Here is a 20,440-nt window from a genome sequence, read left to right on the forward strand (position 1 = left end):
ATCCCCCACATTCTCAGAATCATCTAGATATCTTGCTCTGTCTTTTTATAGCATGATTCAATTCTTTAGGGGTGAAGAGATTAAACCATCTCTCAAACGTGAAAAGAAAGGTCTTGAGGGCACCGTGTTTAATATTTGCATGCATACCACCAAACACAGTGGACTGAGATCTAAGCTGAGCATTTTCACAGTGCACTGTTTGGGAAGTAGTCCTGCTTTCAAGGAGCTAATCGCATTTTTATGTCACTCTCCCTCCTTGAGGGGTTATTAGTTCTGAGAATACAGCGACCTGGAATGTTCCCTCAGACCCCTCCATTATCTGCCTGCATTTGGAAGAAGTTGTCGTCCCTTCTTGGAAAGCCATGACTGTTCCGCATGTCTACTAATTACATCAAGGAACCTAAAGTAAAGATACCAGTAGCATCAGTTGTCAGGGTTGACAGGAGCAAGAAGCCAGTTGCAAAAGCATCTCTCAGGACTGCTCCTTCTCTCTCTCTTGGGAGGAGTCATCACTGAGAAGGTCAGGGCAGGGTGCAGTGGCTTGATGGCACACACCCAGGCATTCTAATGTCTGCTTTGTGTGGCCTCTCTCATTTTTCAGAGGGGCCTTTTTGAATCAGTGCAGCTCTGTGGGGAGCTGTTATGGGATGAACTTGACACTTCTCTCCTTATCAGGCCCTGCAGGAGCAGCTGACTTCGGTGGTCCAGGAAATCGGACACCTTATCGATCCCATCGCCACAGCGGCTCGGGGAGAAGCAGCTCAGCTGGGACATAAGGTAATGCACACCGAGGGGATCCTGCGAGGGTGTGCGTGTTATCACAGGAGAGAAGGTTTTATTGACTTTACTGTTATCGTTCCCAAAAGCCTGTGGTGCAAGTATTGTGCCTGAGTCCAATGCTGGTTTAAGCTGCAGAAAATAACACTGAACCTCTCTCTGGCATCCTCTCCAGAAATTATCAGTTCAGGATCTATTTTTACCTAAGTTCAGAAGAAAACTTCAGTGCAGTTTTTCTGGTTGTGGCCAGAGAGGTAATTTGGCATTTACAGTCATCCGTTGCAATCGACCTTTGCTGAAAGAAGCCAGAGACTGAAGCAGACACTCCTAGCCTGGAGTCTGCCACCTTTGGCTGGCTGGCCGGCCAGCCCCATTCTGGTGTGTTTAAGGGTACATTATTCTTTTGTGGTTTCTAACATAGTGTCTACTCTTAGACATAATGAGGCAAAGCAGACCTCTCTGGATGACCAAACCCTCCCTAGGTGTCCACTCCAGGGGAGCCATTCAGCTGGGGATTCCTACCCACATTGTGTTCAGAGCCAAATGATATCTTGCCTGGTTGGGGTTCATTTTGCAAATTCTTCAAGGACAGTTGGCTTGTTACGCAGCCTGTGCCTCAGTAAGGAGAGGCTAGAAATTGGATTTTTAACCACCTTGGGTTTCCTAGCATTTTATCAGTGCAGCCATCAGTATAGATGTACATAGGAAGAAATACAGTAGCCAAAATCTTCTTGGCAGGTATCAATTTTAGAAAATCAATATTCTTGCTTTTTCAAATTACAGAATAGCTTGAGGGCCTACTCACCTTCCCACTGGTTCCAAGGAGGGATTTTTAAGATTTGAAATCTCAAAGGCCAGTGTCTTTCTGCCTTTTTAAGTGTGGCATATTTCATTTCTTTTTCTTTTCTTTTCTTTTTTTTTTTTTTTTGAGACGGAGCTTTGCTCTTGTTGCCCAGGCTGGAGTGCAGTGGTGTGATCTCAGCTCACCACAACCTCCGCCTCCCGGGTTCAATCAATTCTCCTGCCTCAGCCTTCCGAGTAGCTGGTATTACAGGCATGCACCACCATGCCCGGCTAATTTTTGTATTATTAGTAGAGACGGGGTTTCTCCGTGTTGATCAGGCTGGTCTCAAACTCCCAACCTCAGGTGACCCCCCTGCCTCGGCCTCCCAAAGTGCTGGGATTACAGGCGTGAGCCACCGCGCCCGGCTGGCATATTTCATTTCTTAGCTGAGTTTCTTTAAACAGTAATTAGAAAAGGGCTTGTCCATCTGTCTGAAGAGGTTTGCAGGGGTAGGAGAATGGTCTGGACACTGGGGCCACCGCCTATTCGCCCATAAGGGAAACTGAGTTTAGGAGAGAAGCTGGACATTTTTTCAGCAGTTACTTTTGATTCCAGAACTTTTGTAATAGAATATTTCTGGATGTCTTCGGAGGACAATACCCATGTCTCTGCGGATACTTCATTAGTATACAAGATTAATTCCTATGTTAGTGGTTAGCATCAAAAGAAACATAATATATTTATGTCACTTGACTTATAAATTTACTCTTGGCCCTTGGACTAATCCATCTCTTAGCTTCTAAAAGAGAGTTTTGGACAGAGGCAGTCGGTGTGCCCTCTATCCAGAAGAGCCGTGGACTGGGAGTTCACACTCACATTTTCCCCAAGGCTTTGTTGCAGTGCTCATGTGGGGCCCCAGATCAGCAGCTTCAGCAGCACCTGGGAGTGATAAGAAATGCCAATTCTCAGACCCCAGCTGTGTTCATGAAGTTCTGTGGCTTAAAACAACAGAAATTTATTCTCTCATCCAAAGTCTAAAATCAGGTGGTGGCAGGGCTGTGCTCCCTCTGGAGACTGTAGAGTGGATTCCCTAGAGAATCTGTTCTTTGCTGCTTATATCTTCCTGTGGCTCCTGGCACTCCTTGACTGTCGCGCTGATCCCTGCTTCCGTAATCACATTGTCACCTGCTCTTCGGTGTCTCTTCTGTCTCTTAGATGGACACTTGTTATTGGATTTAGAGCCCACCCCGGTAATTCAGGACATTCTTATTTCAGGATCTTTAAATGCACCTGCAAACACCCTTTTTCCACATGAGATCACATTCCCAGGTTGCAGGTGTTCGAATATGGACATATCTTTTGAGGGGCCACTATTCAATCCACTGTGTCCCTAGACCTAGGAATGAACGTTATGTACCAAATACTCAAAATTCTGTGTTATTTTAATGCATGTGCTAACCCATGGAAGGATGTTTCCTATTCTGTCATGTCTCAAGAACTAATGGTGTTAAAGTCCTCGCTAAGCTCCCTAAATACAGAGAAAAGCACATGCCTTCAAAAAGCTTTGCCTGTAATATTTGAGCACCTAGCCTTTACTGAGTACTTCCTATGTGGCAGTGAGCGTGGTGAAGGGCTTTCATGTACACTAATCCTCCTACCGGTCCTGATGAACTCTCAGTGCTATTATTAATCCCCATTTTACAGATAAGGAAACTGAAGTGGAGCAATTGGAACAATTAGCTAAATATTTCTCAGTAAGGAACTGGCAGGGAAGATTCAAATCCAGTGATTCTGAAGCCAGAGCTGAAGTCCTTCATGGCCCAGCCATGCTACCTCCATGGGGAAGCCGGGCTCCCATTTAGTTATTGCATTTAATTATTCTCAGCACACAGCAACCACTGACATTTGACAATTGCATTGATGAAATATACTTAGAAAATAATAAAATTAACCTAGAAAACATATAAGATTCTAATGCATTAAACATTTTGACTCCTCCTTTAGGACGTAAAGGACCACCCTAAGCCCTCTGCCCCGATGACCCTTCAGTGCTCCATTCCTTTTGGTGGTGACACCAGTGCCCTTCCTGGGGACAAGGATGAAATCAAATGCAAGTGTGTGGAGCTGCTGCCTGTGGTTGTACAGGCTGTGCCCTCCACAAAGGCATTTGGCCGAAGTGGGAAGTAGGGACCAAACTTCAGCCCATGCTCTGCCCTGGGCATCGCTCATGTCTGCCCAAAGGACCCCTTTAAAATTCACCCAAAGGCTCCCTAAGGGCCGGGAACAGCCCTATTCACCAGGTTTGAAACCTCTCTGTAAGATAACCATAGAGGAAATAACAATGTAAAAATAAGTTTATTGTTGGCCAATAATCATGGCTCACTATTAGCGTTAATTAAGTTTTATTTTTTGGACACGTTCCCCAACCTTGCCCTAGCCACACCCACCCCATCATCCTCCACCCCCTCCTGCTGGCCCAGTGACTGCTCATGTGAGTGGTCTTCCTGTCCACATCCCCACAACACTCATTCTTCTAACATGTGATGGGAAGAAGCGTTAAGGGAGGTGCTGGCTAAAGGTTTGATCTTAAGTTCTCTTAAAGGGTCTAATTTAGCCATTAGTCATTACCGCACAGAATGAGGCATTGAACAGAAGAGTGTGATTCTTGCCATTGTATTTTATCTGAGTGAGGATAGATTCTGGTATCTGAAGTGAATATAGCAAAATGTTAAGATCTCATATTCTGCTGCCAGGTAGAGGGGCATCCAAACACCAAATGATAAACTTCTAAAAGTGCAATGCTACCACAGCAGCAGGACTAGAATCCCAATGAAAGTGACAGAGACCATAGATTGTGGCAGCTGAGAGCTGGGGCTGTGGGGTGGGATGCCGCTGTCTCCACCTCTTAGCTGCATGACATGGAGCATGCGTCTCAACCCCTCGAGGCCTCGGTATCTTCATGTGTATCTGCCTCTTAAAGTTGTGGAGGCTCAGTGAGGAAATGGATGTTAAACTTTCAGCAGAGAGCCTGGCATAGGGGGTGCGCCCACTAGATGTTTGCAACACGTGGCCCACAGCGCCCAGCTGGTAGGCGAGCTTTGGTGAGCGTGGATGGATATGCATGGCAGTGCCCCCCTGGAAAGAGGCCTGTGCGGAGGCAGTGGTTCCTGTCGGGATAAGCTTTTTTTGTTCTCCCAAGTTGGGCAAATCATAAACAGAGCATCTAGCCTGATGTGAAATCATTTGTACTTTTTTTCCAAATCAAGGCTTGTTCAAAATGCTCCGGGCAAAAGGCAGTTGGGATTGGCTTCCTACAAAGCTTTTGAAGGTTTCTTTCATCTCCTGCTTTTTTCTGCTCCCCTGCTACCTTACCCTTTTCCACTCCTCCTTCTTCCTGAGTTTGTAAGATGTCTTTAGTTCTTTTAAAAGTTGTTCATTTATAGAAATTGACAGTTTGTAAAATTGAATTCTTCTCATATCTAACTCTGGATCTTGGAATGGGTTTCTTAGCACCTCTGCCATATTTAGAGAGATGAAGAACTCCCTGGAGAAAGTAAAAACCAAGAAAGAGTCCATTAATTAGCAAGCACTTTCAGCAGTAAATTGCAGCAGATTTGCCTCTCCCTGTGAGTCAGCCCAGTCCTGTTCCCCTCCCGCACCTGACCGTGGAGCCCCTGAAGGAGACACGTGTATTTACATGATACATCTGTGGCTTTTTTTTTTTTTTTTTTTTTTGAAAGGTGACACAACTGGCAAGCTATTTTGAGCCCTTGATCTTAGCCGCGGTCGGTGTGGCCTCCAAGATTCTTGATCATCAGCAGCAGATGACGGTGCTGGACCAGACCAAGACTCTCGCAGAGTCTGCCTTGCAGATGTTGTATGCAGCCAAAGAAGGTGGCGGAAACCCCAAGGTATGGTCCAGGATATCGGGGACTCACTTAGGACCACTAAGAAGCCATCATGCATTCCTGCTGTAATGTGTCCCTCCAGGAAAAAAACACTTCCAGTTCTTGCTGGTGGCATTTGAGCTCCCACTCTGAGATCGGAAATAATCTATTGGCCTTCCCAAGGTTCTTAGGGAGGAAATGAAGAAATATACGTAAAAGTTATTTTTTTCTTGACAGAATGTGTAGACAAGTGTCCTTGGGGAAGGAAAATGTATGGTGTGATGATTACAGGAATGAAAACTGTAATGCTTGCTGAGTCCCTGCTCAGCACTGACACCCAGCTTGCACAAAGGAATGCTCTATTGTGCTCCAGTAAATGTCATTTCGATTTCTAGTACTTAAGAGACTGCAGTTTAATATGAAAATCTCCCATACCAGTTTGCAAGAGGGAACATTTCTTCAGCCTGTTGTGTCACCCAGCTGCTTTAAGTGGCCAAGTATGACGACAACCTGTCATAGGTGACCTTGCACCACATTTTACTCTGAACTTGGGAACTGAAGAAGAGAGAACAGCATATGCAAAGGCATAGGTAGATTTATTAAAGGGTTGTGATTTCTTCAGGAATAGTGAGTGGTCTCATCTATCTGGAACATGCAGAGCTGGGGGACCACCAGGCGGGAGGATGGACTGGGCTGCAGGGTGACAGGTCTCTTCCACATTACGGACTTCCGTCTTTATTGTAAGTAATGGGGAGCCATCAGCAGTCTTTAAGCAGGGGAATGGCACAATCAGTCCATATTTTAGAAACATTAAACTGGTAGCAGTGTGAATAATGTCATGGACTTTCCTTTTCTTTTCTTTTCTTTTTTTGAGATCATGTCTTACTATATTGCCCAGGCTGGTCATGAATTCATGGCCTCGTGCCTTCTTCCTGCCTCAGCCTCCCAAGTAGCTGAGGCCACAGGCACATGCCACCATATCTTGCTAGCCAGCTTGCTCATTTATTTACTTATTTATTTAGTAAGTTAATTAGAGATGGGGGTCTCACTATGTTGCCCAGGCTCATCTCAAACTCCCAGCCTCAAGCAATCCTCCCCGTTTAGCCTCCCAAGTACCTGGAATTATAGGCGCAAACCACAGCACCCAGATTGGACTTAACATTTTCTATGTTCAGTGTTCTCATTCATGTACTTGGCAGTTATTAAGAGCCTCATTCTGGGGATGCTGAAATATTAAGCTCCAGCCACTGCCCTCAAGTTGTTCGGAGTCTTTTGGAAAAATAAGTTGAGTTGCTGAAGTGGTGGAATAGAGCGAGAAAAAAAAAGAATACTGTTTTGACTGTGATGGAGAAACGATAGGATGCCCTGCAGTCATGCCAGCCCCCTTTGCACCCTCCCCAAACTGGAGGAGAGAGAACTTATCCTCTGACTCACTTCTGGGTTGTCTTTTCTCCAGGCTGTTTACTGCCACATGTCACCACTCCTACCTGACGGTTTCAGTACTAAGAGAATAATTCAAAGGAGGAGTTTTCTGGATTTTTTTTATTTGTTTGTTTTTGAGACAGAGTTTCGCTCTTGTTGCCCAGGCTGGAGTGCAATGGCACGATCTCGGCTCACTGCAACCTCCGCGTCCCGGGTTCAAGTGATTCTCCTGCCTCAGCCTCCCGAGTAGCTGGGATTACAGGTGCCTGCCACCACACCTAGCTAATTTTTTGTATTTTTAGTAGAGATGGGGTTTCACCATGTTGGCCAGACTGGTCTTGAACTCCTGACCTCAGGTGATCCATCCTCCTCAGCCTCCCAAAGTGCTGGGATTACAGGCGTGAGCCACCACACCCGACCTTTCTGGATTTTTAAGACATTAACACATCTGCTTGGACTGTAAGTTCAGAGCTCCTCATGGAATTTTATTTTCTCTCAAGGAATCTCACAACCTCAGCTTCTGCTTTCTGGTAAAGCAGAGGCTGTTACCAGAAAGCTTACAGTGCTGACTGTGTGTGCTCCCAGCCGTCAGAGATGGGGTCTCGCCATGTTGCCCAGGCTCATCACAAACTTCTGGCCTCAAGCAGTCCTCCCCCTTCAGCCTCCCAAGTACCTGGGATTACAGGTGCAAGCCACAACACCCAACTTGCTCTTGGTTTCCTGTGTTCCCAGCCATAGAGCACACACAGTCAGCACTGTAAGCTTTCTGGTAACAGCCTCTGCTTGAAAGTGGTGTCTAGAATAATTTTCTACCAGTGTGAAGTAGTTTTCAGTAAAGCATTAGATGATGAAGTAAAACACGATGAGTGAAGGCAAGGCAGGTGATCACTTCTGTCCCTCACTGGTCTCATTCAACCTGCTGTCTTTCTGCAAACCCTGACAGGCTTAGCCCAAAGTGCACCTGGAACACTACAAGTCTGCTTTTTTGAACCCTTTCCTTAGAGGCCTGATGCAGAGACTTAACCACCTTGAGTGTTATTCTTGGAACAGATGTTTACTAGGTTTTATTTGCTATGTGCTAGGTGTTATATATCCCTGTTTGCCGAAGAAATAAAGTTTGTCAAATAGTTACGGGTAGCTTTGATATGGTGAAAAATAGCACAAGCTTTGGGGTCAAACATAATTGGATTCAAATCCCATCTCTGCCTCTCATGAGTAGATTACTTCATTTCTTGTTTCTGCACCTAAACAATGAAGGTAATTATGAAGACCTCCCTAAGGTACTGGTAGAGACTAAATGAGATAATGTGCCTGACATAGTAGATATGTTTTTTAAAAAAGCGGCAGCCCAGAACCTGGTGTTAATGAATTACCTGCTTACCGAGGCGTTTGCAGTGTAGCCTCTCCCTCACTCCATTGAACTCTTCTGCGGTATTCTCTACCCCACAGAGCTCCCTTCTCCACTCATCCCCACCCCGCCCAATTCTCTTCTGCAGCATCCTTGATGGGCCCCCACAGATTCTGCCTGCAACACTCCAGCAGAAACGCAGCCCTCTCCACTGTTGGGCAGTTCTAATTATTCCTTGTTTTTCTCCCTCCACCAAAGTTGAAATCTGCTCCCCTGTGGCCTTCTCCCATTTTTCCATACTCCTGTGTTGTCTGTGCCTGCTGTCCTGGGCTTTGTATTTGAAGTGCTGTAATAAAGAAACAAGGCTCCTTTGGAAGCAGACTTCAGACGTGTCTGAAAAAGAATGGAATCTGGTTTTTCTCTTGTGTGGTGCGGTGAGGAACAGTAACAAGGAATCCCTCCGGAATCTAAAATAACGACCTCATTGTTGGGCCCACCGATGCCACTTATGAGATTGCTGTCGGTGGTTTAAACAGGCCTTAATTGAGATCCAACTGTGTCTTTGGGTATCTGAAACTATTGAGCTCTCCTAGCAGGTGTGTGTGATTTGAGATTAGGCTGTCTGATAAAGATGAGACTTGCCTTTGGCGTTCAGAAGAAAAGGCCCTGGGTGAGGCCTGGAGTAATTGGAGGAGGCTTCATAGAATAGGTAGACGTTGAGCTGACCTTCTAAGAATCTGTGAAAAACTTAACCATGAGAAGTGAAGGAGAGCAGGCCTTCTAGAGAATTCATCAGCATGAGTGGATGAGGAGGTAATTTATTTCTGGGATAGCCAAGAGCAAGGATATGCTTTTATAGATTTCAGTGACCTGGTACAGGACAAGTGTCCTTTAAATTGTCCAAGGAGTTCAAAAAGTTTTGTGATTTACTGCTGCCCCCAAAGTTTGCTTCTGAACCTTCCTGAGCCTGCATGAGAGTACAGATCCTTGGCAAGCGGTGCTCCCATCTCCCCCAGAGGGTATACTTAATTTTCATATGAATGTGTAGAATTGCTGGCTTTTTTTTTTTTTTTTTTTTTTTTTTGAGACGGAGTCTCGCTCTGTCGCCCAGGCTGGAGTGCAGTGGCACGATCTCAGCTCACTGCAAGCTCCACCTCCCAGGTTCACGCCATTCTCCTGCCTCAGCCTCCCAAGTAGCTGGAACTACAGGCGCCCGCCACCATGCCTGGCTCATTTTTTGTATTTTTAGTAGAGACGAGGTTTCACCGTGTTAGCGAGGATGGTCTCGATCTCCTGACCTCGTAATCCACCCACCTCGGCCTGAATTGCTGGCATTTTTATGTCTGTAACAGTCATCTCATTCTAAATGAGACTTAGAGAAATATGCACCCTCCCTTTCGCCTTCTGTATGAATAAAAATATATGAGATGCTCTTTCTGGAGAGTAGGTCCAAGAGGTATCATCTTTCATACTTCTATCATCAAAATAAAGCAATCTGCACATTTTGTGTTTTACCGTGTCTGTGCCATGAAAGCAGCTATCAACCCAAATTACCAGTTTACTTCACTCATCCCAAAGAGAATTCTGTGTATCCTGACACCGTTGCCTCAAGGATAACCACCCATGATCAACATATTTTCCATCTCATCCGATGTCATATTTGAAAAACTTTTCTTGCTTCCTATGGCTTTTCAATTCAGACATGGCCAGTTCCTGTGGCTCACGTAGCCTCTTGGAATTCTCTTGTATTTAGAAAATCACCCAATGAGTTCTCGTTTACTGCTTTCCACTGGCTTCTTTACCTTCTCATTTACCAAAGTAAAGATGCAGTATCTTGGCCTTTTGAAAGGGTCTCCTTCCCTACAAGGTGGCTCAGGGCAGCCATAGCCATGGCATGGGTAGACCCAGTGCCTAGATGTAATGCAAGTCCGACCCCGAAAACCTGACATCAGGTCAGATTTTGCAGAGCGAGGGCATGATTTCCTCCTAGACTGCCCTTACAAATGACAAGGCGCCTGCAGCCATATCATCCCACACTGCATAGTGTTGTTATAGTTTTCCCCATCTTACCTAGGAGGACTCTAAGCCCAGGGCCACTTACCTAGTTAGCCAGCAGTGGAGCCAGAACTAGAACCCAGGTTTGTCTGTCACCTTGGCTGTTCCCCCTGCATCTTGCTGCTACTTGAGGTATCTTTCAGGGAGCCCAGGACTGCCATTGTTTCATTGTTTTCATTCGTTCATTTACTTAGCCCCTACTCTGCTTGACACAGGTGTGAAACACCTGCTTCCTAATATGGTCTAAGGAATGCATGGGTACTCAGGGCTTTACCTGCAGGGCTCCATGCATTTCTCCAACCTCATGGCATATAATTTGTGACATTGTTTCAAAGCCTATTAGGCACTCTACAAATATATTTCCCTTAGAGGTACCTACATTTCTGTAATCCAATCTTATCTTTAGACAGGGAACTGTAGTGTGTTGGGCAACTTTGAAGAGAAGTACATTTATTTTAAGCACATTTTTTCATTATATTATTTTTTAAATGTATCAACTTGTATATTTAGGGACCTGTGGCATTCTCTTTCTACAGTCCTGAACACAGTAACATATAAACTTGGTCATGTCACAAGATTTTGTTTGATATTGCAGTTTTATTTTTCCCTGATTGTAAAAAGAGATCTTTTTCTATTTGTCTTTCTGATTTTTATTTACTTTGCAAACAAATGGCCAAACATAAAGAAAGGGAAGAAATAGAATAGACTGCTGTGTTCCATTGTGGGGGTATGGTTTTATATTCTACTTTTGAAGGTTATTCTTAGAAGACTGAGCACCGCTCTCTTCTGCTTAAGGAAATGTTTCACAATTATCTTCTCAGGCGCAACACACCCATGACGCCATCACAGAGGCCGCCCAGTTGATGAAGGAAGCCGTGGACGACATCATGGTGACGCTGAACGAAGCTGCCAGTGAAGTGGGGCTGGTTGGGGGCATGGTGGACGCCATTGCAGAAGCCATGAGCAAGGTGGGCGTGGGCTCCAGGGCTCTCTACTCCCTTATCTCCCTCACCCACGGGCCTTGTGTGCTTTTCTCTAAGCTGTCAAGGCTCATAGCAACAAGCCTCTTCTTTTCTTGAAGGTTCTAGTTAATGTACAGATATCCAGTCACACGTCCAACATATTATTCTTTATTATTAATGCATTACTTTTGTAAGCCAGTTGTGCCCTTCCTTCTAATTTTACATGAAAGAAAAATATGGAGATGGAAAAGATATCATAGTTTCCTCACTTGTAAGATGGAAATTGATTATCTACTTCATAGGGTTTGTTGTGGGGGAACAATTGCCAAAATGAAATAAAAGTGATTCCCAGCTAGGCGCGGTGGCTCACACCTGTAATCCTAGCACTTTGGGAGGCCAAGGCGGGCGGATCACCTGAGGTCAGGAGTTCGAGACCAGCCTGACCAACACAGTAAAACCCTGTTTCTACTAAAAATACAAAATTAGCCGGGCATGGTGGCACATGCCTGTAATCCCAGCTACTCAGGAGGCTGAGGCAGGAGAATCGCTTGAACCTGGGAGGCAGAGATTGCGGTGAGCCGAGATCATGCCATTGCACTCTAGCCTGGGCAACAAGAGCGAAACTCTGTCAAAAAAAAAAAGTGATTCCCAAGTGCTAGTTTTTGGAATGGCTATTTTGGAATCATGTGGAGCTTTAAGAATGTAGATTCCTAGGCTCCACCCCCAACCCACTCAATTGGGTTACATTTTAACATACTCTTTTTAAATGCTCCTTGTGGTTCTGATGTCTAGCCAAGCACAGAAACCACTGAAATAGTATATATGCAAAAGCCCATAGTAAACTCTTATAGGCTACTGACATATAAGAGAACATGAGTATCATTTTCTCATTTAGTGACCCATCAGTTGAGTCGGATCATTAGGGTGACATGACTGGAGACAGTTTCAACTCCATATCTCCTGTTCTTTCCCCCAAAGAATCCTTCACTAGTCATGTAAGTTTGACATTCATTAGAAAGAATGCTCGTTCGTCGGCATCTAATTGCCATCCTGTGATAGCATGCCAAGAATTTTAGACATCGTCTATGTTTTGAAATGTCCATTGTCAGATTGTGAATACATTAATAAGGTTTTTCAGGATAATAAGCAGTCTTTAATTGCTAATTTAGAGAAGATTGGTTGTTCATATCTCCATGAAGAAATGATATGCTGTAACTATAATTAGAATAATTATCCCTAGGCGTTATGCAGTCGTTGTCAGCCTGAGAACAAACATAACAAGCCCAGGATGGAATGCTGTGTCTCCCTTTAGAGACTGCAGGCTCTACTTTGTCAAATCGTCCATCAGTTTCTGCTGTGGGCTTCTCATGCTGCAAATGTGGACATTTTGGCAGAAAATGAGTGAAATTTCCCTCTTCTGCAGGCCCTTGGATAAGTCTCAGTAGATTTGTTTGGTTTTCAGGACATCAGAACACCAGAGCTTTGAAGATAAACCATGTACCTTCCCAAGGACATTAAATAATGGAGCCCAAGATTTCCTGGTGCAAATTAGAAATTCAAATGATAATCTTTTTCTTCTTGGGAGAAGATATTTTTCAGTGCCACTCAAATGTTAGGGAAAGATCCCATAAGTCCTAGGAAGATGGACGTCAGATCCAAAGTCTTTCTTTGATGGCCCTATGCCTTATGCACTGTGATGGGCTGTGGACAGAGAGAGCAGGCCCTGCACCACCTGCCATTAGTGGTATAGCCTATGCTGTCTCAGCCAGAGACACATTTGATTCTTCTGGATGGGCTGGAAATAAGTCAGGTGTTACTTGATAGCAGTAATTAGGAACTGCCAGCCAACACAAGCCACAGAGGCCAGGAGCTATTCTTCCCCACTCAGTTCTGCAAAGTATACAATTGGGGTTTCAGTGTTGCCCCTAAACTCTTATCTACCCTGGCCTGACATCCAGGGTACCACACAACACCTCTTCCCCATTCCCATTCTCCCTTTACTCAGCCTGTTGCTGGGGACTTCGAATTAAGTGACGTTTCAGGTCCTTTGGGTCCCTGTGCAGCAAGGCATTAGAAAGCCGACATAGTCTCTCAGAATTTCGTTAATTTGGTTAAAACTCTGAGATACTATTAGACTGATTGTCTGAAATTCTCAAAGCCAGTGAATTATAGAAAAACATGAGTGTAGCCAGAGTTAATTCTAACTTGGATGTGACTCCTGACACTTTGGGGGCTTCCACCGTGGAGCTTCTCTTTGAGATTCTCTCTCGTCATCTGAGCACTAGGAGATTTGGAGACTCACAAGTGAGTATGAAGTAATCAGCTTTCCGGGTGGCCTCGGACAGGCATTCAAGCTCTCGGAGCGTGGATTTCCTCATTCAGTGAGGTTAGTAGGATCCTGTGGGATTTTGTGATGTGGTATCTTTTCTTTGTTTTTGTTTTGTTTTGTTTCTGGCCAAGTAAGAAAATTAAACAAAAACAAACAAAAACTGTGCTATCTACATCACTGCTGTTTTATAAAAGAAAGGTCACGTTAGCACCCACAAAAGGAGGAAGGCTATACTCTCAGAGTAAAGGAAAGTTCTTTCAAATAAGTGAAATTGAAATCCTAGTCACTGCTTTGTTCTTTCTTTTCCCATTGTCCTCAGACTAGTTAAAGGTTCTTTGGCTGGTGGCCGCTGGCCAAGAGCTCTGAGCTGCCCTTCAGCTCCAGCATCCTGGCATGTTGATAGTGATGTCACATCTCACATGCAAGCTCCTAGCATGTGGCCTGAGGCTTAGAAGATGTTCAGTCAGTTTACAACAAGTGAATGAGTATGGAATTCAGTCTCCTTTGACTAGCAGGGCCCCCGTGCCATGATGGGGATACAGCATCTATCTGCCTAACAGGGAAAGCTAAAAAAGTCTAATGTGGAGTTTGTGTTAATAGTTTGGTGAAAATTATGTGCTGGGCTATGCAGCCACATCATGCATAGGCCACAGTGATGCCTTCCTTTCACTCACAGTGCAGTCCATGCCTGCTCGTGACATATAGCTCTCACTGAAGATACCAGCTAACATTTTCCTAATTGACCACTTGGCCCCAATCTCATCTCTGACTCTGAACTTTATGGCACAGAGCTGCCAGGGAAATCTCAAATACGTCATTGCCTACCCCAGATCCCACTGTTGTCTTCATGATTCAAGGTTCTCCATAAAACAGATGCAGCCTCATTCCCACTGCTGTCAACAGCCCCCTCCTGTTCAGGTCAGGATGACCTCACTAGACTCACTCTGCCTGTATTCATTTCTGTTCACTTTGTCTCTTCACCTGGAATACCATTCAGCAACCAGTGGTGATGGTGAGGATGGTGGTGGTGAAGATGGGTTGCCTGTTTCTTCATCATTGACGTTATCATCTTTATCATCAGCATCTTCGTTATGGTCATTCTCTCCTCTTCCTGTATATAGTTCTTGACCAGGTGTAGTGTTGATTTTTGCTGTAACCATGTGATGCCTGGAAGTTACCACTGAAGGACTGGAGATCAGAGTTTAAGTAACCAGCCCGAGGTTCATTCACAAGCCTTGGAAGCAGATCTTGAATACAAATCTTCTACACCAATATGTCCCCAAGCCTTCAAGGGACATAGTCCCATTGTCTTAGCTCTTCCACCCCACAGTGATCTTGCCCTTCTCTCAGTTCCTATTGCATTTATAGTCAGGTGAGCAACAACTTATTCCTAGTGCTTCTAATTCCTTCTGTTCCCCGATTGTGCTCATAAAGAAGGGTTCTGTGGATAGCCATGGACTCGACCATTCCTCAGGAAGTGCTTCCTGATGGAGAGTCCGCCTTCTTTCCCACCTCATCTTCTGGCACTTTGCGCTTCCCTAGAAGTGTCAGGCTGGCTCCCGCCTCCATGTGCTTGAATTCTGTTCCCTTTTCTTGGGATGCCTTTCCCACCTTTTACATGTGGCAGACTCCTTGCCTGGTAAGACTTGGCTGAAACACCACTCCTCTGGAAGGCCTCCCACTCCTCTCAGGCAAGGCTGGGAGCCTCTCCTTGCCATGTACCCTGAATGCCTTATGTGCCCTTCTGTTGAAGTCCTTATTGCACAAGTTGGGTAATTGAGTTGACACTGGGCGAACGAATCTCTGAGGCCCTCTCTGTTTTTCAAAGTTCCTAATTCTTGTAAATACAGTCTACGCTTCAGCAGACTTCTTCTGACCTTTGGATTCTTTTCCTCTCCTCTGTAGCTGGATGAAGGCACTCCTCCAGAACCAAAGGGAACATTTGTCGACTATCAGACGACTGTGGTTAAATACTCCAAAGCCATTGCGGTGACAGCTCAGGAAATGGTAAGAGGGGAGAGAGCTGCCCTCCCCACTGTTGTTTGCCTTTTTATCCACTGCCGCCGCTGAGCCTGCATATCCCAGATCTGTGTCAGAGAGAGAGCCCAGACCACTCTCTAGCCCCTCAGGGGCTCCAGATTCTGTCCTTTATCTGTGGTCTTTCTGGCTGCCTTTGTCCAGTAGCCCCAGTCTGCTGCAGTTCTTATCTCATGAAAAAGCTGCAAGAGGGAATTAAAGATGGCTGAGACTTGGGCATGAGGACAGAGGAGCAAAGGAAGGAGAGAAAATGAGAAGACGGGGAAAGCAAGGAATTTGTAGTTAAGGAGAAAGGGGGAGAATCCTATTCACCTCACAAAGAACTTGAGGTGTTTTTAGTAGATTAAAATAACAGTACAAGAGAAGATATTTGGGGATAAAATAGAACAGAGATGAGATTATCTGATGAAATCAAGTTATAATACTTGGAAAATAAGGTATTGCCAGTCTTTCAGGCAAAATGAAACAGTATGGTTATGTAAAAAGAAAAAAAAAATTCCCGACAGTAGAAGGCATAGAACTTTTGGAGGTAATGTTTTGGTTTGGTTTGGTTTGGTTTTTGTTTGTTTGTTTGTTTGTTTGTTTTTCTAAAATGTAATGCAACTAGAACTGTATTATATAGATTCTTAGATATAAATGTTGTTGAGAGATAGTGAGTGCTGTCTGATATGTGAAGCAGTTATACGAAAGATGACAAATGTTGTCTCCGAAGAATTGATAGGAGTCCATAGAAAAAGTTTCTCCCAACTTTTAAAGGCTCAGATGCCGTGAGATAAAAGTTCGAAAGATGCCTCTCTGATACTTGCCACATAAGCCTGGGTTGAGAAATCAATGGGCCTTCCTCGCTGAAGTGACCAGAATGAGCCACCACGTGGTTGCTGTGCCCAGGTCCCCTCTGAGTGGTTTTGTCATGTAATCGTGTGTCCACTAGAGGTTGAGCTTGGACCACAAAGTCGTCCCTGGCTGCTGCCATTCATTCATGGAAACTCTGTGATTGTGCCAGGCTTGTTTAAAAGAATTCGGGCTGGGGAATGGTATACCCATCTCAGTGTTTTGTGAAAAGCTGGAGCTGAGCCCAGTCTTGTCCTTCTCAGGGGAGCATGGAGGACGGATCCTAGTCCGAGCCAGCAGCCTTTCAGCACAGATTCCTGTTGAGCAGGAAGCACAGCGCAGCAGCAGTCATGTTTGCGCGGCCTCATGATGTTTTTGGAATGTCTCCAGAGCCAGGTCCTGAGCTGCCCTGGCTTGACCCTAGGTGTCCATGAGCTTAAGGAGCCGAGCCTCAGGCTGCATGACCACTCCTGAGATAACTGGCCTGGCTCTTTGTGTGAAAGAGGCCCTTCTCACCCCGTCAGGATGCCCAGACTCCCAGTGCACCTGTTGGCAGGTCTCAGTGGAGCAGCACGTGGCAACACTCACTCTGGTGCAGCTCATTGTGCGTTCCTTGGAGGCCACATCTCAGCCTGAAGCCTGGGACGTGTCCTTGTACACATGCCTTAGAAGGGGTGGACATTCCTGCCCTGCCCTGATGGATGGAGGGTCATTCAAAAGGCATTTTAAAAGGCTGTTTAAAATCAAGGTCTTAAAAGGCCACAAAGAAAGAGACAGTATTGTTATCCAGAGCAAGAGGAGTTGGAGCAGGAGGGGAGTCCCTTGATGAGGGACAGTGACACCCGTCTGGGTGGCAGATTAAAACTGCTTTTGTGAGAATTTAGAGGTATTTCTGTCCAGAGGAAAAGGAAACACTAGAAACTAGCATGCCAGCTACCTTAGATAATTGAGATGCATCAGTCAATGAAACAGAGAAAAATCCTGAGTATCTTCATAATAAAGGCAGAACTTGACCATGTGGGCTACACACTACTCTTAACTAAATTTGTGGCTAAAACCTTGTCATTCTTTGGCACAAATTTACTGCAAAGCTGTATCCTCTGTGAGTGTTTTCCTTTAAAACACTGACTTATCCAGCACTTCTCATTCATGGTTTTCTTAACAGCCCTGTCCTCATGCCCTCTCTCGCCTGGGTGGGACCTGCCTCGGGGCACCCAGAGACCAGATCAGCCCCCGAAAGAAGCCTGGGCCCAGGGGTGAGAAGCGCATAGGGCTTGTGCCTCCTGGGGGTTTCTAGGGGGAATTCCTCTGGTGACCCCCCAGGGCAGGGCTGGCGAGGGGCTGGCACACTTACCTGCCAGAGGGTGGGCCCTGGGCGCTGGCTGCAAGCTGCACAGCCCGAACGCTGAGCATGTGCCCACCGGGCCTGGCCAGAATCTGTGGCCTGAGCGGGGCCCTGCGAGGGCTCTGGCCTTTTGTGTGCAATGCAGCATGGGCTTGGCTTGAACTGCCCTCTCCAGCGTCTAGCCCCAAATGCAAGGCCTGGCCTTCACCCCCTCGGGAGCTTTAAAGTGAATGAAACCCTTTGGCTTCCAGTGATATTAACACATGGTTCTCATGCATTTCTCTGTGTGTATGTGTGTGTGTGTGTCTTGCTTGTTTTCTTTTTCCAGATGACTAAGTCGGTTACTAACCCGGAGGAGTTGGGAGGACTGGCTTCACAAATGACCAGTGACTATGGGCACCTGGCTTTCCAGGGCCAGATGGCAGCAGCCACGGCGGAACCAGAGGAGGTCTGCCACCTTAAGACCCCTATTTTAAGATGCACACACACACTGGTGCCCACTCCTGGGTGTTTCTTCATAGCTTAGCTCCACTCTAGAAGACCCCAGCCCAGTAACCAGAGCCCAGTTTATTTCCCCACCACTGCACAGCACAGGTCCAGACCAGGTAGCCCCAGGCTGTTACTCAAGGCTCACTGCCCTTTGTGGGGCAGACTGGCCAAGAACTGGGGCATGGGCTTTCAGACAGAAGGACTTTGTATACAATGTTCTACCAGGTCCCCTGTCCCTAGCCCTGTCACCTGCTATCTCTATTAGCATGCCCAAGCTTGGGACTGCCATCTTATCACTTCCTCCTCCAGTTAGCACATCCCCCGCAATTATTTTTGTTTTCCAAAGGTTCACAGAAGTGTTGAAAGATTCAGGTATGAAAATTAGCTGTCCCTCTCCCTAGAAAGAGCTACTTTCATGAAACAAAGTCTTGCCTGAATATTCTGGGTGGCTAAGAATTGGCCCAGACATACCTCCTGTGGACTCCTTTTATTACTTCCCTGCCTTTCCTAGACAAGCTTTCCTTAGTGGCCAGTGTAGACTTGGCTTTAGAATGCCTGTACCCGTAAGAGTCTAACAGTAGCCAAAGTTGGGCCCCAAAGGCCGCTTTCTAAGAGCTGCCATCTCTCATACTTCTAATGGGGTGGTCCATTGGGAAGGACACAGGTCAGGTGCGGCTCCAAGGAGCCTTGTAGCATCTGTATCAGTGTGAACACACAGAAGGAGTCCAGGGCTTGGGGAACCACATGGCTTCTTACAGAAAGGAAGCCCAATTTAAAATGAAGATTAATGGAGTGGATTACAGGGACACTTGAAAGATAAAGGTAATTATATTCTGTGAAATTCAGCAAGCTGTTTATTGAGCACAAACCCTGTTCAAGACGTTCCTAAATGAACTGAGTTGTCAAGGCAGAAGGTTGTAATTGGTCTTCTCTTCTCCTTATAGTGACAGTCACTGTCCCCAAGTTACTCAGTGCTGCTATTTCTCCTGGGAGTCAGGTCTAAGTATGTTTTTACTGAGACTCCGAGAGATATTCCAGAAATGAAGTCCCAAAACAAATCACTTTCTAATGTGTGTGGTAACAATGCATGTAAATAGGAGTACCATATATATATGTACTTGCATACATATATATCTAGCATGGGATTACTTAAGTCTCTAACAGTGCCTGCATTTTGAGATATTAGAATAATTGACTAGGCTGTAGCATGAATAATTCTATTTGCAATGAGTGTGAAGTCACTACCAAGAAAAGAGAGTTATCAGATACCCACATTAAGATTCTGTTGATTCTTTACACAGGCCTATCATTTTTTTTTTTTAAATAGACTCCCTGTTTTAGTAAGATCATCTAGATTTATAATTCATTTGACTAACCTATAATTTTGAATTCCATAAACAAATGTAAGGGAACTTCTGTTACAGTAAGGAAATTTTGCTTGGACAAAAGGAAAAAGTGGGCTGGGTGTGATGGCTCACGCCTATTAAGCACTTTGGGAGGCCGAGGCGGACAGATCACTTGAGGTTAGGAGTTCAAGACCCAGCCTGGCCAACGTGGCACACCCCCTTGTCTACAAAAATACAAAAATTAACTGGGCATGATGGCGCGCGCCTGTAATCCCAGCTACTTAGAAGGTTGAGCCAGGAGAATTGCTTGACCCGGGAGGTGGAGGTTGCAGTGAGCCAAGATTGTGCACTGCCTTTTAGCCTAGGCAACAGAGTGAGACTTCATCTCAAAAAAAAAAAAAAAAAAGAAGAAGTGTTTGGCAAGGAAGGTTTGGATATCTGTCCCCAGAAACCTTTAAAAATGGAATCTACCACCATCTGCCTTAGGTAGTTTAACTGCTGCCTCCCTGAACTGTCTGTAGGGCCCTTTCCACATGAGTTCTTGTAAGCTACCCACCCAACGTGTGAAACAAGCAGATTTTTTTTTTATTTCGACAGAGACCATTGAACCAAAATATAAAATAATGCCAAAACAGCGAGGGAAGAGAACGTGTTGCTAAAAGCACAACAACAGGTTACTTTGGTTATTGGCCCTGCATTTGTAGCAGCTGACGTTTTCATTAAGGTTTTCCTTTTCACTGTTATATCTTGAGATGTATTTTACATTCCAGACACGAGAGCAGTGTGACCTGGAGTGAAAAGGGGCAGAGAGAATATAAAATTTCCAGT

The 20,440-nt window shown here is 45.3% G+C and overlaps 1 protein-coding gene across 4 annotated transcripts in view; it reads left to right on the forward strand.

Moving 5' to 3' along the window:
- Positions 1–20,440, forward strand: part of TLN2 (talin 2) — a 453,126-nt gene that overhangs the window by 374,411 nt on the left and 58,275 nt on the right. For all 4 annotated transcript variants that reach the window (XM_024232426.3, XM_024232425.3, XM_063716677.1 and 1 more), the window contains 5 exons: positions 676–777; positions 5,302–5,472; positions 11,095–11,241; positions 15,470–15,571; positions 18,106–18,225. In XM_024232426.3, coding sequence (XP_024088194.1) covers positions 676–777; positions 5,302–5,472; positions 11,095–11,241; positions 15,470–15,571; positions 18,106–18,225 — 642 coding nt within the window. The remainder of the gene's footprint in view (positions 1–675; positions 778–5,301; positions 5,473–11,094; positions 11,242–15,469; positions 15,572–18,105; positions 18,226–20,440) is intronic.

Source organism: Pongo abelii, chromosome 16 (assembly GCF_028885655.2).
Source record: "Pongo abelii isolate AG06213 chromosome 16, NHGRI_mPonAbe1-v2.0_pri, whole genome shotgun sequence".
Classification (NCBI taxonomy): domain Eukaryota; kingdom Metazoa; phylum Chordata; class Mammalia; order Primates; family Hominidae; genus Pongo; species Pongo abelii.